The sequence below is a fragment of the Lissotriton vulgaris genome, chromosome 6, assembly GCF_964263255.1.
Source record: "Lissotriton vulgaris chromosome 6, aLisVul1.2, whole genome shotgun sequence".
Lineage (NCBI taxonomy): Eukaryota > Metazoa > Chordata > Amphibia > Caudata > Salamandridae > Lissotriton > Lissotriton vulgaris.
Genome location: NC_141694.1, coordinates 1,252,131,439 through 1,252,157,819, shown reverse-complemented (window position 1 = coordinate 1,252,157,819; position 26,381 = coordinate 1,252,131,439). Strand labels below are relative to the sequence as shown.

The 26,381-nt window shown below is 45.5% G+C and overlaps 1 protein-coding gene across 7 annotated transcripts in view; it reads right to left on the bottom strand.

The window, feature by feature from the left end:
* Nucleotides 1-26,381, bottom strand: part of LOC147708708 (zinc finger protein 425-like) — a 126,580-nt gene that overhangs the window by 76,453 nt on the left and 23,746 nt on the right. For all 7 annotated transcript variants that reach the window (XM_086927357.1, XM_086927359.1, XM_086927362.1 and 4 more), the window contains exons 2-4: nt 16,337-16,463; nt 14,216-14,329; nt 10,317-10,433 (exon numbers count right to left, since the gene is read on the bottom strand). In XM_086927357.1, coding sequence (XP_086783483.1) covers nt 10,317-10,433; nt 14,216-14,329; nt 16,337-16,463 — 358 coding nt within the window. The remainder of the gene's footprint in view (nt 1-10,316; nt 10,434-14,215; nt 14,330-16,336; nt 16,464-26,381) is intronic.

The following is a 26,381-nucleotide window of genomic DNA, read 5'->3' as shown; positions in this document are numbered from 1 at the left end:
CTCTAGTATCTTTCCCCAAAGCACACGGAAAAAGTCCGGATCATCCGTTGTGGGCCCACAGCAGGAAACAAGGGTGAAGGTCTGATTAGCTATCCTGCCCCAAAGAATGGAGTACCGGCCCTGCCTATCCGTAATATTCTCCAGCAGGGTGTATGGAATGGACTTTCTCACCAGTATACACGTGCCGCGAGCATACGAGGAGTAAGAGGAGAAACACGTATGACTTGCCCATCGAGCAGTAAATGTGGGGGAATAGTGGGACTAAAATGCGTCTCTTGCACACAGCACAGTGGATATTGTGCCTATCTAAATAGGATAGAATATGCCTACGTTTATGGGCTTCTCCCATCCCACGTACATTCCAGGTGAGAAAACGGTGAACAGGGGGAGCTGATCGCTCAACCATTGCGACACCTAGGATAACTCATTCTCCCTAATTGAGTGAAGGCAATTCGATAAAGGCATTGCGATAGAAACCTGTCAAGAAAGTCATGGCCTGTGACATGCTACAATCTCTTACAATATATGCAATCCCATACCCCCAACCCCACCCTCCTCCCACATCAGCAGTCCAAACCTGCCGTGGTCCACATCCCTCCCTCCCCTCCCCCCTTCTCACCATTGCCAGTTCCCAACAGGGGAAAACATCTGAACCAATACTGCAACTCACGGAAAGAAACCCACAGTCATATCAAAAAGGGGTAACCTGTGAGGTGGAGTCCAGAGGGTGTCCAGGTGTCTTCCTCGCTAAAGCGAGGGTGCTCAGGTAGTCGTGTATATGGTCATCAAGAAATTCCAATGTATAGTAAGAACAGTGCCATACATATCTGTTCTGTAGGCAGCAACAGGGACGAAATGTACCTGTCTATAGCATCTCAGGGGGGCAGCGGGGTGGAGGGACCTCCCAGTTATTACTAAGGGCGGTCACTGCAGAGGCCACCATGACATAATTCAGCAAACTAGTGCATACACAACAGGCCCCATCCCCTCTGTGAGGAGGGAGGGGTCTCCTCCCTCCCCAACCCCACCCCCAATATAGAAAAGCCCCTCTCACCTACATTGTCCAGGTCAGAACCACATGGCGTGTGTGCACAGCAGTGAGCTTAGGACAGCTAACTTGCAACTATTCCACATCTGAAGTGCCGCCGCCATCTGCAGGGCAATGGGTCGGCGAGGCCCGCCCCGTCACCGGCTCTGGCAAGGTTTTCAGGAAGTCCTGTGCCAGCTGCGGAGTGTTAAAGAAATGTTGCTTGTGTTGATAAGGCACTTTCAATTTTATTTTGCAGGGAAGAGCATTGCGCATGGTATGGTATGTTCAGTTGCTGTAGTTTCTTTTTTACCGGTAGAAATTTCCTTCTCTGTTCCTGGAAAGCCATGGTGAAATCCGGATATATCGATATGTCCATCCCCTCGTGGCGGAGCTGTCCTTTTTTCCTGGACAGGCGAAGAGCCACATCTCAGTCCCGGTAATTGAGCAGGTGGGCGATTATTGTGCGATGCGTAGCCCCAAACACCGGGCGAGCCATCAGCGATTGGCGAGCCCTCTCTACCACCAACACTGGTGAGAAGGCCTCCCTTCCAAAGAGAGCAATGAGAAGACGCTCCACATAGTCCTCCATTCTCCCAGTCGAGGTTGATTCCGACACTCCTAAAATACGGAGGTTGTTCCTCCAAGAACGGGACTCAAGGTCCTCGTTTTTGGCCGCAATTACCCGCAGGACCCTCTCCATTTCAAGCGTGCAGGACGTAGTTGTTGTGGATGTGTCTTCTAGATCAGAGATGCGCCGCTCAATCTCCGCCAGTCGCTTTTCATGTTTGTCCACTCTATGCGATACTCCATCTAAGCGCGCAGACATAGAGTCCATCTTGGATTCAATAGAAGTCAGACTAGATTGCATGGTCAACAGCAGGTCCCTTAGGTCAGCAGTCGAGGGCGCCTGAGCCTCCGCTTGTTCCTCCTCTGGGTCCACGTGCGATTGAGTTCCCTTCCTCGCCTCAAAGTTAAGCTTCGGTTGGCGGCCATCTAAGTTCCCCATGGTGGCAATCAGTACAGGCCTGCTCCCAATAGCGGTCCACCACTGTCAACGTAGTGCCCAGGCCTAATCACAAGAAGGAGCACCTCCGCACCTCAACTCCTTTCCTCACAAGGGGGACACCACAGGACGTCCACTGGAAAGAAAAAAGCCGAAGCCGCCAGGCTCTGTACTTCAATATGGGCAACGGAGTGTCCATGATTAGCCCTCAAAATTAGCTGTAGGGCCCTTATCTCCTGGCCAGTTCTTACAGGTATCCACACACACCAACAGCCCACAGGCGTCCCAGCCGTACCTCCACGAGGCTCCCCAGGCCAGGGGGTCCCTCCTCTCAGGGCGCTCCCGCAAGAAACCACAAAGCCTGGCAGTATCAATGCATCCCCTGCTCCTTCAACTGTCCTCGAATTACAGATTTACTGGCAGCCGTCCCAAAGGTGTGGTCTACTATGCCCCCAACTGCGCATTTAACTCAGCAGCCTGTAATTGTACACCTTGTAGGAGCTGCTGAGCAACCTCCACGAAATGTTCTTGTAATGGCAGTTGTTACAGGACTTCAGCTCAGCATGGGCCTCAGCCGTTATTCAAGGAGGCCAGGGATATAGGGCCAGGCTTGCATCCAGCCACGTTCCGCTAATACAGCCAAAGCTCAATCCTCAACTCACTAGCTCCACTTGAAACGCCGCCGGGGGGCCCTTCAGCGCAGCCCAGCTCGCACCACCTCCACCGCTCTCTCGTAGGCCCAGTAAACACGAAGGAGGCTCTGCCTGCCTGTGGGTCTTCGTCAGCGCCTCCTCACCTCTCCACGGGACGAGGCCTGCACAGCCCCTCGCGGCGCCCGCAGCCTCGCCGCATTCCTCACCAGTCTTTCACCAGCTCCAACTGTCCCGCCTACGATCCGGCCCGCAGAGCCACAGCGCGTCACCGGACTCAGCAGGCACCAAATCCTGCAGGCGGAAGCCGCTCACTCCCGCTCCGTGGCAGCAGGAACACGCTGTCAACCCCGCACCTCAGGCCTGTTCGAATGCCGGGGAGGGCAACCGAGCACCCCACAGTGCTCCGGCAATAGATCCAGGCCACCCCCGCAGCTCTGCCGCAGTCCCTTCGGCACTGTATCAGGCCGCAGGAGTGCAGCCGCCTCACCTCCCGAGCAGTCTATCGGCATGGGCGATCCTAGTCAGCCATCCCGCCACCACCGGGGGATCCGCCACACCTCCAGTCACAGCCGGTGAAACTCAGCAAGCTCCGTTGATATGCTCCTATGCCGCCAGAAAATATTTCAGCGCCGCCATTTTAGTTGCAGACCGCCCTGCAGGCCAGAAGCACCAATCGTCACCACACAGGCAAGTCCCAGCAATTTTTCCACTGTTAAATAGTCTTGTAAATTACAGCTGCATAAAGGATGTCTTTCAGTGGCTCATAAACTCCGGATGACCAGGATAAAAGGAGGATTTTTCCCCCAAGCGGCAAGAGCATCACAGCGATGCAGCCATCTTGATTGGCTCCCTCTAGCGCCGCCCCCACCACACAAGGTTTTATATAAAAAACTAGCAGCCCGTCCCGACCTTGTCCGGGAGCAATCAGGCTTCAGGGCCCCCGCCCGCCCCGACATTGTCCGTGGGTCCCCCGGAGTAGCAGCCCGTCCCGACCTTGGCTTCAGGGCCCCCGCCCGCCCCGACATTGTCCGTGGGTCCCCCAGAGCCTTACCTCATCCGCCGCACCTCCCCGTGCTCCTGAGCTCACCGGTCCGCTGCTCCTCGCCGCTCCTCCCTGCTCCTCCCCGCCTGTCCGCCGCTCCTCCCAGCCTGTCCGCCGCTCCTCCCCGCTCCTCCCTGCCTGTCCGCCGCTCCTCCCCGCGCTCATGTCTGCCGCTCCTCCTCGCACTCCTGGACGCTGCTCCTCCCCGCGCTCCTGATGTCAGCACGCACGTCGCGGCCGGCGCTACCTCCATGGGACTACTTTTTTTTTCTCGTACATTTTTTAAATAACTTATATTTTTAAAATTTTTATAGCCTATGTCCATCTGCACACCCTGACAATTTCAACGATGTATCGGGTGTGTGGCTTGGCGCTGTGGTTCCCGAGTTTACCCGCCTCAAAGATTCAAAGTTCTTCCTTTAAAATAGTAGTATAGATAAGTATACTTTATATAGCTTTACCACAAGACCATAAATGACAAAAATACACAATACTGTTACTTCAAGATGGTAGATTTAGCTTAGTTCAGTTCAGTTCTTAAGATGCGACACTTTGCGTCAATGTACCTTATGTTGCGTTGTGCTTCTACGACAAGCAATGTCGTAGCGAGAGAAATGCAGCAAAGTTCAGGTGCAAAGAAATAAGGACACGAAGATCTTCCAGATGCGGCACGGTTCTCCCACGATTGCGTGAAGCTTCCGCACGATGCGAAAACTACAGTGGCGACATCCTTGTTCAGAAATGCGACAGAAGCAGCTCCGACGGCGGCACGCTTCTCGGGGATGTGAGGTGCTTTCCTCAATGCGGTGCAATGCGACAGTTCTAGCGGCCACACCCTTGTTCAGAAGTGCGACGGCAGGCAACAGGCACGGCGACACGCTTCTTCCTCTTTGCGAGATTCTTCTGTCGATACGGTGCAGTGCGACAACACCAGCGGCAACACCCTTGTTCAGAAGTGCGACGGCAGGCAGCAGCGACGGCGACACGCTTCCTCTTCGTTGCGGTACGCTTCTCTCGATGCAGTGCAGTGTGACAACTCCAGCGGCGACACCCTTGTTCAGAAGTGCAACAGCAGCAGCAGCTCCTTGCGACACGCAGTCCCTCAGAAGGCCCAAAACAACAGCAGGCACTTCCAAAAGGACTCTGGGGAACTGGGGGTTGAAGTCTGTTGTCCCTGAGACTTCAGCAGGAGGCAAGCTCTTTTCCAAGCCCTTGGAGATCCATCACAAGTTGAAAGCAAAGTACACAAAGTTCCTTTCTCCTTCCTTTGGCAGTAGGGCAACCACTGCAGGCCAATTCCCCAAGCAGCACTTCAGCTTGGGATTAGTCTCTCCTCAGTTTATTCATGTTCCTCTCCTCAGTAAAGGTTTCTTCTTGTAGTCCAGAACTGATATAATTTCATGGGATCAGGGTCCCAATATTTATACCCCAAAATCCCTTGTTCTCTAAGGGGAGAGAGGCCTTTGCCCAGTCCAAACCAGTTCTTAAGCACTCTGTTTACCAGGCTTCTCCTCTCTTTTCACAGTGCAGGGCAGAAACCTCAGGCACCCCACAGGAGGTAGAGCCAGCATTGTGGAAGGCAAGTACAGCCCTGGAGCACTTTGTTGACAGGACTCCTTCTCTTCTTTCAGTGTGCAGGGCAGAGACATCAGCCACTCCCCAGGAGGTGGAGCCAGCATTGTGGAAGGCAGGCACAGCCCTATTCAAGGTTCGGGTGCAACTCCTCCCTCCCATCTAGATGCAGATCTCTCTATTCACCACTGGGCTGACTCATCCTGTCTCTTGGAATCCTTCAGCCCGTCACTCACAAAACCAGACAAAGGAATACACAACCTAGCAGAGGCAGGCTTGAAAGGTTAGGCAAGCAAATACCTACTTTCTAAAAGTGGTATTTGAAAACACAGAATGTTAAAACCAATTCACTAAAAGATGTATTTTATCATTCTGAGTTCAGACATACTAAACTCGAATTTCTACCATGTTCTCTGAGTCAGTTAGAATTATAAAGTGTAATAATTCTAACAGCCCATTCAGGCCTATTGGGAACAGGTAGCCTTGCAATACTGAAAAACAAAAATGGCTGTAATTCACTATTAGGACACGCCACACACATCAGGGCTTGTCCTACCTTATACTTACAATGCACCCTGCCCTTGGGCCTACCATAGGGGTGACTGATATGAAGAAAAGGGAAGTTTTAGGGACTGGCAAGTTGGTGCACTTGCCCAGTCAGCATGACAGTACCAGACTGCACGCAGGTTTTGCAATGGCAGACCTTAGACACATTTTACAAGGCTGCTTCTGTTGGTGGCACACCCAGTGCTGCAGGCCCACCAGCAGCATTTGGATTTACGCGCCCTGGGCACACTCAGTGCACTAGACTAGGGTCTGAAAAGTAAACCAAGTAGCCAAACATGGAACCACTGATTAATACATCAATTTACAATAGGGAACACTTGCACTGTGGCACTGGACAGCAGTGGCACGGTGTCCAAAGCTTCTAACACCAGAAAAAACGCATGAGGCAACAGCAAAAAAGGAAAGGAGACCCACGCCAATGGTGCCAGGTCTACAATGGAGACTGTGGATTTACTCTTGATTATACATGTATACTATTGCCAGAATCCCTCTACCAGCAAAGATAATAGAGAAAATTATTAATAATGAACTCTCTACTTTCATCTCCAATACCGAAGTCCTAGATCATAGTCAATTTGGCTTTAGGTCTAATCATAGTACAAAAACGGCGTTGATTAAAACTTCGGAAGAAATTTGTTCGTCTCTTGACAGCGGTGGGTCAGCAGTTCTCATACTGCTAGACCTATCCGCTGCATTTGGCACGGTAGACCACAATCTTCTGGTGCAACGATTAAAATCGATAGGAGTCGGAGGAGCTGCTCTCTCTCTTCTCACCTCCTTTTTGACCGACAGAACCCAATTGGTTCAGCTGGGCATTTTTAAATCAGTCCTTTTTACCCTGCCTTGTGGAGTCCCACAGGGCTCTTCGTTGAGCCCCACCCTTTTTAACATTTATGTTGCGGAATTGATCCCTCTAATCAGGAGTTTTAATCGTATTCCTACCTCCTATGCCGATGATACCCAATTGGTTATCTCGACAGTGGACAAGGGTATCAACTTCTCCACTAAGCTTCATGACTGTATGACTAAACTTAGTTTGTGGATGAGTGATCACTGTCTTAAATTAAGTACCACTAAAACAGAGGTGATCATGCTCGGGAATCTTTTTCCTCCCTGGTCCCCAGACTGGTGGCCGAACAACCTCGCCCCCCCCCCACACCTGTGACTAAAGCTAAAAATCTGGGAGTTATTATTGACGATAAATTCACTCTCAAATCACAAGTATCTAAAGTGTTTATTAATATTTATTTATTATTTATTTATGAAGCTTGTAAAGCGCACGGCTACCCCCGACGGGGGTGTCCCGGCGCTGAAGACTGTAGACTAGAAAGAAGAGGCATACTTATGCAGAGGAGAATAACCAGGTCTTCAGTCGGCTACGAAAAAGTGATTCAGACGGAATGAACCTAAGGTCTAAAGGGAGGCTGTTCCAGAGTTTGGCCGTCATAACTGTAAAAGCTCTGCCGCCCATTCTGGAGCGACGGAACCGAGGGACTAGAATGAGACGTAAATTGTTAGACCGCAGGGATCTGACCGATTGGGAGAGTAACAGTCTCTTACGTAGATAACCTGGTCCTGACCCATTAAGGGCCCGAAAGGCAAGAGTCAGCATCTTGAACTGGATGCGACTGGAGATAGGGAGCCAGTGTAGCTCTTTGCGGTAGGATGCAGTGGTGTCCTCAGCTTACTTTATGATGAAGATGCTAAGAAAAATCTGTCCTTTTATCCTGCCAAAATCTAGAGAAATGGTGGTGACTTCGATGGTTCTTCCCAAAATAGATTACTGCAATGGGCTGTACATCAACATTCAAGCAACCCTACTCAGAAAACTTCAAACAGTACAAAACGCTGCTGCAAGACTGGTACTGGATTTGCCAAAATATCAATCAGTCAGAACTGGTATTCAGGACCTTCATTGGTTGCCAGTTGCCCAAAGGGTAACATTTAAAGCCTTATGCATTGCTCACAAAGCTCTTCATAAGGAAGGCCCTACATTTCTACGGGATCTCTTTAAATGGTATACCCCGAATAGATCCTTGAGGTCCTCAAACTCTCACCTGATACCTATGACCAGAATAAGAAAGGTGAATTGGGGAAGACGTAGCTTTAGTTATAACACCTCAATAGAATGGAACTCTCCCCCTCGTTATTTGAGGGAAATACCTATGCACCTAGAGTTTAGGAAGCAACTGAAGACATGGCTTTTCTAAGCTCTTGTAGTAGTCTGAAACCTAGTAAGGAGTACTGGAAGCGCCAAGACACCTACGGGTATTCGTGCGCTATACAAATTGCATATAAAATACCATAACATAACATCAATATAGTGTTGATGTCTTTGAAACAAATTTTCTATGACATCTAGAAGTGTGTTTTTAAGCTTTTATTAACTAGGCCACAATTTAGGCCCAGGCGTCATTTTTTTCAAAATGGATGTCTCTGTTTTTTTCCCCTGCACATTTCACGGTTCACTATTTCTGCAGCACACAGTCAAGTAGAGCAGTTTTTATTTCCATTGACACTGTTCTTGCTGTTCTCAATTAACTTTCCTAGCTTGATCGCAATACTATATCTTTCTCAAGGACCTTCTGCTAGCTTACTGTGTCCTGTTCATTCATAATAGTTTGCTGCTCTTCATGTAATTACTTTGTCCTGCCATTTCTGGATGACATTAGCACGGAGTGGGCAGAATCAATATTCATGTAGTGGGACAGAAAAGTGTTTATTTTGAGTCGGAGTTTCCAGTGCTCTGCACCGGGACTTAATTGCCAACACCGGCTCTTATGGCAGTCTGCCACATGCTGGTGCTCTTTGTCTTATTTAGAGAAGAGCACAAGTACAATTTTTTAATAATTCAATATGCATTAAAAATGACAAATATCTGCCACCCAAGCACTTTGAGGGCCTGGAATAATCCTGAAGTGTCACACCTGCAAAAATGTGATGGTTAGTGTGTGTTTCTACTGTCATTGGCTGTGATAGCAGGAACAATGGGTGATGAAAGCTGCAGTTTCCTCCTGACGGTGCTAAGGCAATATGACATTTAATAAAACTGTGCTCTGATTTTTTAATAATGTAATACATTTGTTCACACGATGATGAATCTGCACTTTCTATTCTGTTCTTTGAGAAGATTTCCTACATAAACCCCTGATTTTGAGGGTAAACCAAAAGACTTTCCGATGCTACTGGGAATGCTTTCCATTTCTATATTGATTTTGCTGCTCATTTGGGAATGTTGATTTTACTCTCCTCTATGCTGACTCTATACTGTATCTTTTTACATTTTTTAAATAAATCCTTTGCATCTATTATGCTTGTCCAGAACTCAATTATTGAATGGGCCCTTTCTTGATTTACAGTATTTCTAATGTATTGGGAGGTGCCTTACCTCGGGGATACATTGCCCCAAGAAATTCAGGTTTAGCACTTTCTCTGATTCATCAATCCGTCATCGAGTTGTTAGATAGCAAGGAAAATCGGATTTCACCAGACGGATCTCTCACCAAGGATAATAGAAGAGTAGTAATATATCATAAGAAAGTTAGTTGTGCTTGTTTTTTAAAATCAAATATCTTTCTTTTTCTAGAGTCCTTTACATGGTTTTCTCAAGCAATAAACCACACAAAGAACTCTTGAGGACCCATTTTTTAATCTACAAAAATTGTGGACATCATGGTTATTAGGGAAGGACTGTGAGTCACAGACGCATAATGACAGGTAAACAATATTGTGAAGTGGAGGAAAAGTATGACGAGCCCATGCTCTGGCAATGCAGATAGATATGAACTGTCATATTGTATGGTAAACCCATGAGGAAGAAATTAATTTGGGAATCTGGTGTTCTATTTGGTTTAAAGAATTTTCAGTTTCACTTATTAATTATACGCTTGAATTTCTGGGTAATAAATGGCTTTCTGTGAAAGAAAAAAAACAAGCCTGGTAGCAGAAATTTAAACATGACGTATCGAATTGATCAGTAACTGAATTATGTTTGAGAACTGGCTACTTAACCTGAAAATTAAAACATTTTGTTCAAGAACATTGAACTTTGATAATTATTTATGCCAATCATACAGTAAGACATTTCTATGCTTATAAACATTCATTGTATGCATATAATGTTTCCTAGCTAAAGGCGAGTAACCAACAATTATCTGCCTACATGTCTCGTGCAGTGTACTTCCCATACACATTTAAACACAGCTCTCTTCTTTGTAAGCATACACAGTTTTAGAAATTTGGTGTGGTCTGAGTCTCTCACAAAAGCAAAAACACTCAGCCACTACAAATACCTCACACTGAAATACATAGAGCCTGGGAACCAGGTCTCTCTCTATAACATAATTTTGAGGTTCACCTGAATTTGTTTTGAGTGGGGCTTCAATCAAAGATGTTGTATCATTCTTACCAACTCAAGAATTTTATATATTATTAGAACATTGAACTCACAATTACTGGACCTGTTGTCGAGTCCTTTTTCATCCAAGATCTGTGGCTCGCTGCAATAAAGCTCTTCTTCTTGTTTGATCCTTAGAATGATGTCAGGACTGTTGGATAAATGGCAGGCTATACAGAAATGAAAGATAGACATCCAACAAGATTATTAATCTCGGTAGAAAGAGAGCATAGTGGAAGACTTATAATTTGAAAAGAATATCTCAAAACAATCGTGCTCAAATTCCAATACATTAGCTTCAACCTTCTATGTTGGGAAAAGGGTATATTTGAGCTTGGTTTCCATATCAACAATTGTAAAACAGCTCATAAAGAAACTTAGCCTTAGGCTTTGTCCCTCTATATGGTCACAGAACTCATATGTGACTTGCAATATCCTTATAATGTATGTCAAGAGCTGCTTAATCCCATATTTATAGAGCCAGGCTATTCGCTCTTTAAGAATTCAAGGTGTTTGTCAATCAACCTTATTCTTCAAGTGGTCTAGTTCCACAACTTGATTGTCTGGACTGAGAAAGATCATGAATCAGACTTTTTGAAGTAAGAAATAATCAAGATTGGGGCCAACCTAGATCAATGTAATCCACTTTGACAGCCATTGCAATGTTTATATGGAAGGAAAAGGGATTCCTCTGCGATGGATAGCTCGAAGAGTGAAGCACGCTGCTTTAAAAGTGATGCGTTTTGCCACAGGAATTTAATGTAAAGACTGCTGGAGTATGGATATATCTGTTAAGGGTTTGCCTGACAGCTTTGTGAGTAATTCTCTGTACCCTGTGGACGAAGTAGAGAAAGGCTACAATGTATAGACTGTCCTGTTACTATGTATAGTATATATTATAGTGTTTTATCAAAAACATGTATGATTCACATAAATGCAGTACAAGAGATTACTGAAGTCAACAACAGAAACTAAAAACAACTTTCAAAGACATGGTCAACATTGGTAAGCTACGTCAAGGAGATGAGCTTTTAAACATTTGTTTTATGTGGTTGGAGTTGGAGAACACCTGATCTGAAATGTGAACACATTCCACAGTTTTTGTGCAACAAGGACAAATAACAAAAGAGACAAAACGAAATGAAACACATGGAGGCTGCGGCACTGATAACAATGACAGCCGGATGAAGAGTTTGAGAGGGAGTTTATAAGGGAACTAAGGAACATAGACACAGTAGACCAGGCAGTGTACATATTTGAGGACTTGAATCAGGCCTGGAAGGGCGAGGACACCTCACATTCCATTTTGATAAGAGAAAACTTAGGATTGTCCATATTGTCAGTAAAATAGACCTTCAAATAAAGGAGAGTCTCATCAGCTGACATCTGTAAAGCAACATTCAGATCCAACAGTGTGACTCCCAATCACCTCATATAGATATCTGTTTGTTATTTTATATAGAAGCATTTTTTGAAAGCACAAAAGATTTGGGGCCACATGTACGACCATTGGAAATTGTGATTCGCCAATTGCAACAGATTGCGAGTCGCAATTTGCAAGTCGCAATTTCCAATGTACAACAGTGTTTGAGACAATGACCATGAATATTAATGAGGCTGACACAAGTTGTGACCCCATTGGGAATGGCGGGCAATCCCAGGGATGGTGGCCTGCTAGGGTCATAGACCTCCATATCTGGGACTGCTTTTAAATAATGTCGTTTTTTATTTTAATGCATTCTGTTTTCCTTAAAGGAAAACTTGTTGCATAAAAAAAAAAATATCTTTCCATTTTCATTCCTCAAGGGTAGGCAGTGGCCCCTTGGACCACTGCCTGCCCTTAAAAAATGTTTGTGCATGCATTCCCAAAGGGGAAGGGGAGTGCTTTACCACCCTCTTGAAGATGGTGGTAAACTGCAAGTGTTTTGCAACCGCAGTTGCGGTCGCAAAACATTTTTACATGGCTTGTTGGGTCGCTATTAGGAAGGGAATGCCCCTTCCTAATAGCGAGTTGATAAACACTATTTTGTGAGTCATTAATTGTTGGCGACCCGTAAAATAGTGTTAATACATGGCCTACAGGATTTTTGCATGGCCCATAATGCTTCTTGGGGCTACACAAACCAATTACCTTGCTTGACTAACAAGGATCATGTGTATATAGGAGGATCTTGAAGTTCTTATTTAGACAATCTGTGAAAGCGGAGACCCACTCCAGTACTGATCTGAACTGGTGCCTGATTTACAGTAGCAAGGAAGTTGTAATTTTGGAGTTAGACTATGACTTATGTTTCAATTAGTTTTGTAGCTTGTCTTAGTTGGGAGACGTTGGCGAGGTAAGGCTGAGCCATTATCAAAAATTAGTCCGTTTTTATAGGAAGGAAAGGCCTCTGCAGAAGTAGACAACCATGACCTTAAGAATAGCAAAGGAAGGAGAAGGTGGGGTTCCTTTTTGGTTGATAACCAATTTTTTTTCAGTGGCTAGTTAATCACCCACATATCAGGCTCTACCATATGAACAGCCTGGTCAGTGATACACCACAGTGCTCTCTCTATTGTTGCAACTGCTCTCCTGCGACAGATAGTGCATTTCATGTAATTCAAGTATTTTACAAAAAATGGTAGGCATAAGGATGGTAACCTATTTACTTTCGTCTATGCCTCATGTTGATATGTTTTGACTGGTGCATTTACAGTGGCAGCTTTATGGCCCTTCAGTAATACTATGAAAGCCCACTGCACAAGTCCTGCCATGAAAAACAAATATGTGCCAGGATTTGAGCCAGGCTATTATTCTGCTGTGAGGTGCTAGGCTCTAACATTCAGCTATTTTATCTAAAGTCTCACCAAAAAGAAAACTTCGCTTTTCGAGAAGGTGGCATGCATTTTCAGATTCCTTTCTCTTCACCAAGTGGATAAAGATAGGTTTTGCAAGAAACAAAATATCCTTCTCAAAAGACCAAATGTCTGTCCATCAGTAGCTTTCTTCTGCACATCTACTGCTCATAATGGATGGTGAGAAAAGTTCCCAGTGAGAAACTTGCGAGAAACCTGTTCGTAACAAATATTATGTGCAACGTAGTCATTATTTACAACTTGAAAATTATTATTGTTAATATTAATAACTATATTATTATTGATAACAACAGTAATAATGATGATTGATATGTGGAGAGCTATCACGGTTGTTAAAACAGAGGTGCAGGTCAGAGCAGCAGCCGACTGACTATAACAAGGGAGAGAAGCCTTTAATAACCAGTATAACTCGAGGCAGGAAACTATAATGCTATTAGAACATTCCACCCACTGAGGGTAGAATTTTGTTATAATAAACAGGAAGAAAAAGGAAAGTATTTTAATGATGGAGCAAAACATCTATGCCAACCATTAATGGCCCAGAGCGACTTCATTGTCTTCAGTGGCGCTCCCAACATTTCAATGTTCTAATAATAATGATAAATTGATTAATTATTTTGTGTTTTGAAACGTCTCAGAGAGGCTATAAATATCCCTAGTTCTCTGGATCGAGAGCACTCATAAAGTGAATCCGATTGTTCTTTCAGTAACATTCAAATCTTTTTTCACCTTAAGCCAGGATATCACAGAGAAATGCGTAGATCTGGACTGCATGCAAACCAGGGTGAAGAGTTAAGAAGACTATAAGTCAATCAACAACTGTGATTGACGGACACAAAATATGAGTCTTTCAAGCAAGCAGAGGACATAAAATTACTTATTTAAAAAAGAAACAAAAGCATATCTTCTATCCTTGAAATTCAAAGATTGAGTATGCTATAGTAGAACATCTTATCATTATAATTTATGTTGGACGGTCGTACTACAAGGCAAATGCAATTTAGCATGACATCAAACTGAAATTATTACATCTTAAAAATGTACTATTAGGTGAACAAAGATACTTTTCAAGCTATTATAAAATAAAGCTACTTACATGAGCTGGGGATATTAGCAACTGCTTTTCCAACTGGATCAACGGCATCTCGAACATATACATCTTCTCCTTTATAAATCCGGAGCAAAGTAGTAGGGTTGATGATGACATAGCCTGGTTTTACAATTAGAGGATAGAACAATGAGCCAACACAATGCGACTTTAACTGCAGAAAGAAAAGTACATGGGTGGTTGATATAAATTCTCTGCTGTCATCTAAAGAGAGGAAGGGCCATAAGACCTGAGTTAAAGCTTCCCCCCAAAGCCCTGGCTGCTAATATCAACTGTGATGGTAAAGTGAAAGTGGTCTCTAGGGCGGAGTACCTGCCGGAATACGGGCAGATCACAAGCTTAAGCCCAAGCAAGGGAGAAGAGATTTCTATCATTCTTCAGATGTTGATATAATGAGTATCACTGAGGTAGGCAATGACATCATTTGTTTATTAAGGCCCCCTTGGATTTGAGGTGGGTGCTGTACATATATAGCTATCATTATTATTTAGAGAGCGACAATTACATCATTACATGACTTAAAGGTTATACGTTCACAACTTAACATGCGCTGGCCCTACCCCCTTACTGGAATGTATTAACTTGCCTTGGAAATTTGACCTACTAATCTATAGTAAAGTTCACAATTTGTCCTCAAAGATCACCACGAGGGAAGTATTCTCTCAGTCTGCTACCACCGGCACACGGTATCATCAATGTTCCTACAAAACCAATCTTGCTCCTCACTTACAGTAATGACTGCTACCCTGTCAACCAAGTGTTTGGTCACTACATCTATTTAGGTCCAGATTTGCTATTTTATATGTAAGTAGATTTAAAATAAATGCAGGAACACCATCCACATAAGTAAAATGCAGATTCTGATCTACAGAATCAGTATATGTGGACATTTGCACCCACACATGGAAGGAACTACCACTTACTGCCACTTATGGCATTTTTTTTGCAATTTAAATTAGGAATGCAAAAAATGGGTATTACTAGAGGAGGGGCAGTGGATTACCATCGGAATGTAATCAACAACCCCAAAGTCTTCGTTTTGTGGGAGATCACATAACTGTCCAGTGTTTTTCTAAGCCCATTCAAGTAAATAAGTATAAACCAAAGAAGAGACTGGAGTAAGTTTGTAAATGAGGCGGAAGAGTTCCCACTCCATCAAGATTTTGTGCAAAATATCGGTGCTAAAGGTGAGGTGTCAAATGTCTAAGATAAACACGTCTCTTCTGTATATCTGAAGAGTAATGTAAGACACTGAGGAATTAATTTAACACATAATGGAATGCGATAGGAAACCTTGCAAGTAAATGGGCCTGCAAAGCAACTTCAAAAAGCCATTTATCATAGTTTATTCTTTATTGTACGAGCTGATAGTCCTCCCATCTTTCAATACTTGGTGTCATATTCCCTCTGATGCAAGAGATTCGCCTAGTGCAACTAATCGTTCAATCTGTACTATGGAAATAAAACAAATTGATAGATTTTTGGTCACCTGATATAAACTCAAGTAGCCCAATAAACAACCAGAGCCCCATACGTTTTGCTTTAGTAGCTAATGACTAGGACTTGCAAGAGTACCAAAGATCACATAAAAGGGTTCCATAGGAGTCATTGGTATCTCTGTGTGTTTAAGCCGCTGTTAATGTGCTCAGAGAGTTGCTTTCAGCATTCAGCTCACATTAACAAGAGGATGTGTGTGATAAGTACTCAAGAGTAGTACTTTTATTACAGGAGAGCATTGATGCTGTTTTTCTCTTACTGGCAAGTTCTGATTTCATAACTATAATCTAACAGACCTTTTATATAATGTTTTATACAGGTGTTGGTTGCATTGGATGCATTACAAATGTATCTCAGGTATCGCCTTGAGACCCTTTCGGGTGATTAGCTGGGCTCTATAAGAACATTGATTGAATGATTGATTAATCTATCTTAAAGTAGAAACAATGCCCCTTTTCTCACTCCAGTTTTCTTTGAATTTGTGGGTCTAATGATAAAGTAACATGCAGATATAATCAATGTATTATGTCGAGAAAATCCTAATTTCAGTACCAAGCCCAGCAAATTACTGATTCAATGTTTTTTAGATAAAGACAAATAATGTATATTTACCGAGAGAGTTTAAAACTTGATGAACCTCCATCATGACGTGCCGGTAAAGTTCCTTTTGCCATTCGTGTAAAACCTCCCACTCTTCTTCAGAAAAACAGGCAGCAACATCGCGGAATGTGACCGGGATCTAAAATAATAATTTTGATATCAACAAATCAGTAACCTTTTCAGAGACAAAACAGTGTAAGTGTAGATGCACAGATTGTAAAGAAGGCATTTGTCCCAATCCATACTCCTCAACATCCTCAAAGCAGGGCAGAAAAGGAGGCGAAATTTGTGTCATAGCAACAGGAACTTGAGCCATTGTCAATCAACATACAGCCAAGTAAAATGTGGCCCTTGGGCGGAGGAGCTTTCCTACAATTTATTTTGTTTTAGTACACCTATTTCACAAAGTGCTACAAACCACAAGAACGAGTATGGTCACAGGTGGTTATGCAAGTGGTGCAAAGGGGTAACAGGGTATCCTGGGTTGGATGGATAAAGGCTACGGATGCTTATTAAAAGGGACATTCATCAGCAGCATGGCTCTAGGAGGAAGCAAAGCATAGTGTGTGGCGACTAAATGCTCATGTGGAGAGTTTGTTTGACCAGCCTTAAGTTGATTCTTCATAGGTTGTGCTGGTATTTGCTGTGCATTCATTTGTACTTTCTTACTGAATATTTTCAGAATTCATTCAGGGTCACTTGACCAGCTGGGGTTACTAGTCCTCAACCATGGGGAATAGGGCCTTTTCCCACAGTTGTCCTAATACATAATCTGCTGTGAAGAGGCACTGATAGTGTGTCATGTGCCCTAGTGCAAGGAAGGAAATGAGGCTCCAGGCATCTGTTTGAACTGTTAAATACAGCCGTAATCAAGGCTCAGTTGCCCCCTTGTGCATAATAAGGGGCCACTTCTAGAGAAGTATACTTTCAGGCCTGGGAGAAGAGGGGGAAAAGACAAAAGGTACTAGAAGCACTCCCTCATGGCCTATCTATTAATTCCACTAAGGATTTAATCACCAATGGGCTCAATAACACATTAAATCATATCATTGACACTCAACAATAGAAATTCAGTTCTCATTTATTTTATTATTTATTATTTCTCCCAGGCCTGAAAGTATCATTCTCTAGAGGGAGTCCCTTCTAGTATCAGTTGCCCCCTAGGCCTCTGGGCCCCAGTGCCACTGCACGTGCTGCACCAATGGAAGCTATTTAACTGCAGTTATAGGACGGTAAACTGGCAACAAGTGCACCCTTTCCAAAGTTGACTCTCTGGCTAGTGAGGAAAAGCATTTAAAAGCTTCTCAGGTATATGCAGGAAGAGATTCCCAACTCGAGTACCCAAAACATAGGCACAATGAAGTGTGTGGCTGCACTTATTCTATCATCCTTCTAGATTTGCACTCAGGGAAGAGACAATGGAGCACACCTGCCTAGGAAATTCCCCCTGCACAATAAAAGGAAGCCCTTTTCTCATCTACTCAGTTTTACCATCAGCCAAACGGCAGTGCTCAGGAAGGGATGATCAAAAGGCCCTTGCTAACAAAATATCACAGCTGCATTAAAGGGAGAAGCGAACTTGAAGTGATAGATGCACTCTTCCTCCCTACTGGGGTCACTAATTGCTAGCGCATGCTGAGCGCACATATGCATTTCAGCATTTTCAATTTAGGCCAACATTCTTTCAAATCTGTAGAAATTAAAAGTGCATTTTGACGAAACCTGTTTTCGGATTGAAAAGGATGTGTAAGAATGAGGTCTCTGTGACGTTCACACTATCCAAGTGAACCAACAATTTATTTGAGGTTGGGAAGCATTCTCATAATGCAGAGTTGCATGGATATTCAACTGGTCATGCATTCTTTTGTTCAACAGTTATTGCAAAGCAAATAGATCCATGTGGGAACAGAGGATTTTGAGCCCACAAGATTAAAGCAGATGTAAGTTTTGGAGGGGAGGGAAGGTATTGAGTCTTTACAGAGCCCAAGATTAAGCCAACTTTAGACTTCACGTTTTTAATGATTAGAGTTTTTTCATTTACTGTTTGTTTTTTTTGTTTAGTGTCCAGCAGTTCTTGGTCCTCAGGAGAACCCCGTGACATGGTTTGGGTTTGAAACGCGTCGACTGCTCATATATACCAAGGAAAGTTCATGAAAAAGAAGCATTGGAATAAGGAATTTGTTTTTTGGAACTCTATATTTTCCAGTCCCTTTTTTTTATTGTAAGTGAAACACAACGTAAGCTTCCACACCCTTGTCTTAGATGATTGGCTATGAGCCTTGAGTGTCATTTTAATCCATCACAGGCTCTTGCCACTTGTGAAAATTAGATCTAGAACATCAATGTTTTATGTGTATTAACAATTTTAGATTTTCTGAATCTGTTTGTTTCAATGTCTATAAAACAGTTCATTGTATGTTGTACTGTGATGTGGGCATCTTAAAACTTGATTTGATTTTCCACAGCATGTTTGGTGTTCTGGCAGATACTGTACAAATAACACACAGAAGAAAGTGTTCTTGTCACAAAAATGATTACAAGTAAAAGAGAACACGATAATTGAGTGCTGTCTTCCTAGATGTAAATAGTAGTTTGGAAAGTAATGTCAGTCCTGGCTTTTCTTTGTTGGTAAAAAGTTGATAGTGGCCTAGCCTTGCTGACACTAAACTGGCCCAACCCCCACAGTGTTTTGCATTTCTAAAGCAGCCCTGACTCCATCCTCTCACACTTAAGTGTCTTAGGTTACATCCTTCAACTGAAATATAAGCCATACAATATGGCTGCCTGTGGGAGGCTGTACCGTAACCTCCATGTGTGCTATATTTTACAAGTGCATCTAAAGTGAATCCTACTGATCCCTTGAAACACAAACAATAAACATGAAGCCCTGCAACCAGCCCCTGTATATTCCGTCTGCATGACATGCACACAAATATGTCAGTACAGGGTCTGGGCATTATATTCAAGTGGAGCTTTCCTTGAGTGGCGGCTGTAAGCACCACACTCATACCTAAATAGGAAAAAAAGGTCTGTTTAGCAATATCAATCATAAAAACAGTAGACTGCCAGCACTGCTCAATGCAAATGTGTCAGGAAATGGATGCTAGCCCTATTTGGATATAGTGTTTTTGCAATGGTGCACCACTCCAGACCTCAAAGCCAAGCCTAGGTCTCATGGTCAGTTGCAAGGTCTAGGTATCAGGGCACATGTAGAGTTATAGTGTGAACTGCCCAAAAATGTCAGGCTATCAAATAACCTACAGCATAGTTGTGGACAGGCTCTCACCTGAGATGTATAAATATCTGTTTTTGTTTTAAATTATCAGAAAATTCGACAGCAAAGAAAGAAGGTCAGGGCCTATTGCATGCAAAACTCTGTGATGCACAATTCAATTATTTATAGTTTGGGCTATGTATTTAAACTCAAAACTACAAAGGCAAGAATGCAAAGAAAAAAACTGTACTTCCTGACTCACGAGTGAAATTGGGAAAATTAAGAGCGCTGCAACTGTCTGACGATTTGCGAAATGTACAACTATTAGAGAGACCAGAAAGAGACATTAAAATCAAGGTAGACACCTATTGGACACTAATGCTGGTGTGATGAAATGTGGTCACAATACACGTTTTTAGTCTGGCTTGATAGCACAGCTGTATGCACGACCTATTGTTGCAGGTTCTTTAAAATATCAATAGTAGACTTTGGCACTGTCCAGAGTGTTACTCCCTAACTTCTTGCTGTTGGCTACTTTAGTTAGCATTATGCCTCCTAAGGAAATTGCATGAAGACTACTGTATATCTGAAAAATACACTCAATCATCACACATTCAATTATTTATCTACTATGTGCATTGCAATTTTTAGGGCTAGGGTTTTATTTATTTATTTAGAAAAACTTTACTGTGCAAAAAATATCATTACAAGTATGGACCTACAACCCACGGGCCGGCTGCTAAAACATATGATACGATTGTATAAATTAACAAAGCAGCGACCGCTCTCTAGTAGTCCAGCGTCCAGCATAGTACAGGATACCTTTTCGGCAACACAGGATGTAGGCAGGATATAAATGTTTTTAATTTTTTTTAAAACAAAACAAAAAGGAAAACAAAGGAACGAAACTCAAGGCGAAAGGCATTATAGACAATGTCGAGCTCCGATGGGGGGGGACCTACAATACCGGATGTCGAATCAGGAGGGCAAGAAAGATGATCGGGGGGGGGGGGGGCAGTGGGGAAGTCAGACAATAGGAAAAAAAGGAGTAAATCTTTTCAGGAATCTCAGGATCAGGGGGAAAGTGGAATGTCCGGAGTGTCTTCAAAGGGGGGTGTGCAGATGTTCCCTCGGTAGGCGTTCCATTGACCTCAAATTTTACTCCACGCCCTAGGCTTGCCCCTAGCCAAATATACCGTCTTCTCTCTAAACATGCACCAGTCCATATTCTCCTTCCATACCGACACAGTGGGAGGCCGTGGGGAACACCACAACTGGGTAATATCTCTTTTTGCGATCATGTTCCCCAGTGCCGCCCACCAGGCCTGAGCAACGTTGTAATCATTCGGCTCCCACACATTCAACAAACATCTACGAGCCTCAGGCAGCAGAGCAACCCCGGTGACACATTCCATGACCGCATGCACCCGCTGCCAATACGCCCCCACCTCCCGACACTCCCAGAGGATGTGGAGAAAGGTGGCATTCATTCCACAACCCATCCAAGGAAAATCCCATTGCGACCAAACGAGGACCCGTAACATACACACGATGAAGAATTTTGAGCTGGACGACACGGAGACGGGCAGGAATGGCGACCTCTTTCGGGGAGGACAAGGCGGACTGCCAGTCCTCGTCATCCAGCTCCAACCCGTCTCCGGTCCAGACCTCCCTAAGACGCACAAGGAGATCTGCCCGATTGTTGATTAGTTTCTTATAGATCAAGGAGATCGTACTATCGGGCAGATGACCGTTGAGTATACGGTCCTCGAGTGGGGAAGATTCAGGAACCGTAACACCAGCTGTGAAGACAGACAGCAAAGCGTGGCCTACCTGCACATATCTGAAGAACTCCCGATCCCCCAACTCGTACTCATTTTGAAGCATCGCAAATCATATCCCAGTTCTCAAAACCTTTCGTTGTCCAGAGGCATCCCAATTGTTCAGAAGCATACAAAGGGGTCGCTCGCATCAATCGATCATTCCATCCCATGGCCGCATTGGCATCCTTTCACACACGCACCGCAATCTTAGTGGGTCCCGTTAGGTTCCTCCCCGCCGTCCGAGAGTAGAGTACTCTATTGAAGTTACCACCGGGCAACTGATATTTGTCCATCTCAAAGGCAGGAGTCGGACCGGGTGCATACGTAGAATGGTTAATGGCGGACAACTGGGAGGCCCAATAATACCTCCTGATGTCCGGGAGCGCAATGCCCCCGTCATACCAGGGGAGAGTTAGTTTCGCAAGAGCGATGCATGCACGACCGTCCCAAACGAGCCTCCTCTGCAAACCTTCCACCTCCCGAAAGTAGGCCGCCGGAATAACGTCAAAAGAATTTTGAAGTGCGTAGAGAAATCGAGGCAGAGACATCATTTTAGGTTTAAAGTATTTTATTCAGCACGACACATAAAGACAGACAAATGATACAAGAGACATAGCAGGGCGCAGTGCCAGAGTTCAAAAGCGGCAGCAACAAGTAACACCCTGTGAAGTCTGATCACTCAATTGCAGAAGACAAATGTTGCCTCAATGTGCCATGACATTTTCAACAAACCCCCCCCCAAACTGCCCCCCCAACTCCCAACCACCCCTCGCCCACCCCCCTCCCCACCCCTCGTCCAGTGCACAGTTCCTGAATCGCGACACACATCAGAGCCTCAGTATCAAAGATGACCAGTCCATAGGGAGATCATGAAACGGAGCCCTCCGGAATCGGGAGCCTGAGAAGGCGGAGATACTTGGGACAGGTGAGCTCCCGAAATTCAGTAAGCAACAGGGAGTGAAAGGGCTGCCAGAGTTCTCTAAACTGATCCACATCCCCCGCTACTGTAAGAGACATTTTCTCCATACCCAACACGTGCCACAATCTGTGAAGCCGTGTGCCAGTGTATTAAAATGTTCTGGACAGCGGAACCCAGGGCTATCGCTATCTGTCTGCCCCTGCGAGATCGAAGGGGGTACATTAGATCGTTCGGAAGCCCCAAAAGAGTGTAGGCAGGGAAGCGGGGCAGTTCAATTTCGAAGCTAGAATCAATTTCATCCAGCACTTCCCTCCAGTAAGGCTCCAGAAGCGGGCAGTCCCAAAGTATGTGAGTGAGAGTACCTCGGAGCCCACATCCTCTCCAACATGTATCATCCTTACTGCGATCAAACTCTCGCACTCGTTCAGGCGTGTAATACCAGTAGGTAGAAACTTTCGTTAGTGTATCTGTGAGCCCCATGTGATAAGCTGAATGCCTCGCTCTGTATGATATGTGTTCCCATTCTTTATGGCTTAGTGTCCTCCCCAACTCCCGTTCCCATCGCTCCCTCCCGGGGTGATAAAGGTGTGTCGCTGGTGGCTGCAGTAGTTTATACAAATCAGAGATCAGTTTGGAGTCCGAAGTCCGCGTCATGAGCCAATGTTCATAGGGGAGAAAAGGCCGGTCGGCCGCTCCTCTCACCTGCGGCTGAAGAGCCCAGTGGCGAGCCTGCATATAATGAAGTCGCTCCGTCTCCGGAAGCGAAAACTCTTGACGGAGTTGGAGAAAGGGGTGAACCCCCTCCGGGCCATATAGGTGACATAAGGCCCTACATCCCGCCTGACGCCATTCCGTAAAAGCCCCCTTTTCCATCCCCGGGGTGAAGTCCGGGTTGTCCACCAGCGGGGTGAGTGGAGACGGAAACGTGGTAAGACCGCGCAGAACGCCAGTAGCGTCCCACACTCGCAGAGGCACTCTCGTGACAAAGGAGGCGTAGAGGTTTTTAGGCCGGTGTGGGCGACGCAGGAAAGGGATCTCCTGCAAGGGCCTCCCCGCTACCGACTGATCCTGAAAAAGCCAATGCTTATCAGATTCCCATTTACTCCACTCTATAAGGTAGCGCAATTGAGCAGCTTGGAAGTACTTGCGGAAGTCAGGGATACCCAACCCACCAGCCTCTGGGGCCAGCAACGAGAGGGCTCGACGCATCCTAGGCTTCTTACCCTGCCAGACAAACCGAGATACGTCCGATTGGAGCTGTGAGATCCATCCCACTGGTGGTTGGAGCGGCAGGGCCCGAAAAAGGTATAGTACCTGTCAGGATCCGTCCACCCCCTCGCCAGAAGGGTGGATCGAGCAGAAGGTGCAAGCTAAAAAACCCTTGTTGGAAAATTTCATTGAGATTCCTAGTGACAGCGCTGCGGAGGTCCGCCATCTTGGGAGTGCGGAAGTCATTCCGTTTCCTGCGTGGCGGTTTACTTTGCAGTTGATTCGAGAGTGTCTGCATATCGCGCACGCGCGCAATTCGCGCTGCGCACTTCAACTGAGGAAAATACCGGAGACGCGTGCTTACCTCACGCTCTCTTCAGAGAAAGTTCTTTTGACCAGAGTTTTTGTGTACAAGGCGGCTGAACTGAAACCTTAAGGAAAGTAACAAGTTACGCTTTGTATTATAGAAAAAGACTTTTCCTAATTCGCCTTTTTCCCTTCAGTATTGTCAAAGCTGGAAGAATCCCGTCGTCGGCGTTCAGGAGAGAAGTTGTGTGGAGGAGTCAGAGCTGGGGAAAAACTTCAGTCAAGAGAAGTTCCCTCAAAGACCTTCAAGTAAGAGTATTATTCTTGAGTTATCTGAGAGAAGTCTCAAGGCAATGAACTAAAGACGCTTTTGGACTCACTTTGGCAAAGAAGCTGATGAGCGTTGCGTCAAGAGCCTTACTGAGACATCTTGAGGAGAAAGACTTTGATTAAGAACGTGAATCTTCAAAACGTGTCCAGAGAGCAAAAACATGTGATGAAAGACTACTCCCTGTGGAGTTTCCGAAATAGTCTCAGAGTTGAAAGACTGTACATTCAGAGTTATAGACTTGAGTTTCACAGATCACAGAGTGTATTCGAAGCATTGTTCTAGTCACGAAAATTCCAAAGACCAGAGTTTATTCTTCCAGTGAACCAGTAGTAATTCTCCAGACATCACTTATAGAGAGTGGCTATCTTCCTAGTTTGCTTAGGTAAGACATAGAGGGCATAATAATAATAATAAGACAGAGTAACTAAAATATGTTAAGTAGAGAGGGCTAAAGAATTGTCTTTTCCTTTGCAGCGAGTCCAACCTGAGGGCTATCGAAGCAAACCTGACGAGGAAGAAGTCTCTCTTGTTTTGTCTGTCCACTTCCCCTTTCCCTTGCTGGTGAGGACTGAAGACTGTATATCTAAGCGGTCTTGGGTCTTGGCTAGAAGGGGACTGAGGAATTAGCGTCTGTTCCTGAGGGGGCCGAACCAGTGTATCCTTTACGGTTCTGACAGTACCTGAGGCAACACCGTCATCTTGACAGCAGCTATCCTGCCAAGCCAGGAAAGAATGCCTCGGTTCCACCGGCTCAACTCCTCCCTAATCTTGGCACCTAGAATCCGGTAGTTCGCTGACACCATGGCCGGCAAGGTAGGGGCAATCTGGATCCCCAGATACGGCACCGCTCCCGAGGACCAGAGCATAGGGAACCGCTGCTGCAGATACGACCTAGTGTCCGGTTCGAGGGAGACATCCAGCGCCACCGATTTCCCCATGTTCATCTTGAACCCGGACACGATGCCAAAAGAGGCCAATTCCTCCATACACGCAGGCAGGGCCACGCGAGGCCGGTCAATGGTCAAAATAACATCGTCAGCGTAGAGGCTAATAGCGTGTTCAAAGCCCCCCATTCGGATGCCAATCACCATTGGGTTATCCCGCATCCGCTGGGCCAATGGCTCCATGTACAGCGCGAAAAGCAGAGGCGAGAGCGGGCAGCCCTGCCTGGTGCCCCGTTCAATACTAAAAGAGGCTGAGGCACACCCATTGACCCGGACCACCGCTGACGGGCGATTGTAGCAATTGAGAATCATGGAGCGGAATTTCTCTCCGATACCCGCTTTAAGCAGCACTCGTTCCAGGTAAGGCCAGTGGACGCGGTCAAATGCCTTCTCCGCATCCACTGCTAACAGCATCCGCTCCCCAGGAATCCGAGATGCTTTCTCCAGCAAATGGACTACACGTTTCGTATTGTCCACCGTCTGTCGTCCGGGGACAAAACCCGCTTGATCGGGATCGACCAGTCCGGGTAAGTGGAGAGCCAGTCTAGCTGCTAGAATCCCTGTATATAACTTCAGGTCAATATCCAAAAGGGAGATCGGCCTATACGATCCGCATTTTGTCGGGTCCTTACCGGGCTTAGGGATTACCGAGATGGTGGCTCGAAGCAGATCAGGTGGAATGGCCCCATGCTCCGCAAAGGAGTTGAACAGACGCGTCAGGATGGGAGCCAGCGTAGTGCAGAACGTTTTGTAAAATAGTGCAATGTAGCCATCCGGCCCTGGTGCCTTACCATGCTTGAGTCTGGCAATAGCGGAGATCACCTCCTCAACCCGGATATCTCTGTCTAAGTGGTCCGCCTGTACCGGCTCTAGGGAGGGCAAGTCAACCGAGCCCAAATATGCATCCAGGGCCTCCTCACTCGGGGGAGTTCCTGAATAGAGATCTTCATAAAACCCGCGGAAGACAGCCGCAATCTGCGCGTCATCAGTCTCCAGTCGCCCCGATGGGTCAGTGATTCCTTTGACAAGCTGAGATTGCCTCGCCGCTCGGAGCCTATTTGCCAATAACCGGCCACACCGGTCCCCACCGGTGTAAAAGGTGTGCCGCAGCCGTAACGCCGCATACTCGGCCCGGTCAAAATCCAGGGCTGTCAGAAGCTTCCGGGCCTCCTTGAGCTGCCGCCAAATTCGAGGAGCCCCCGTCCTGCGGTGGATCTGTTCCAGCTCTCTCACCCGATCTGTAAGTTCCTCTCTTTTGGCCTGCCGCGCCTTATTCTCTGACGATGAGATCGCAATGAATTCCCCTCTGAC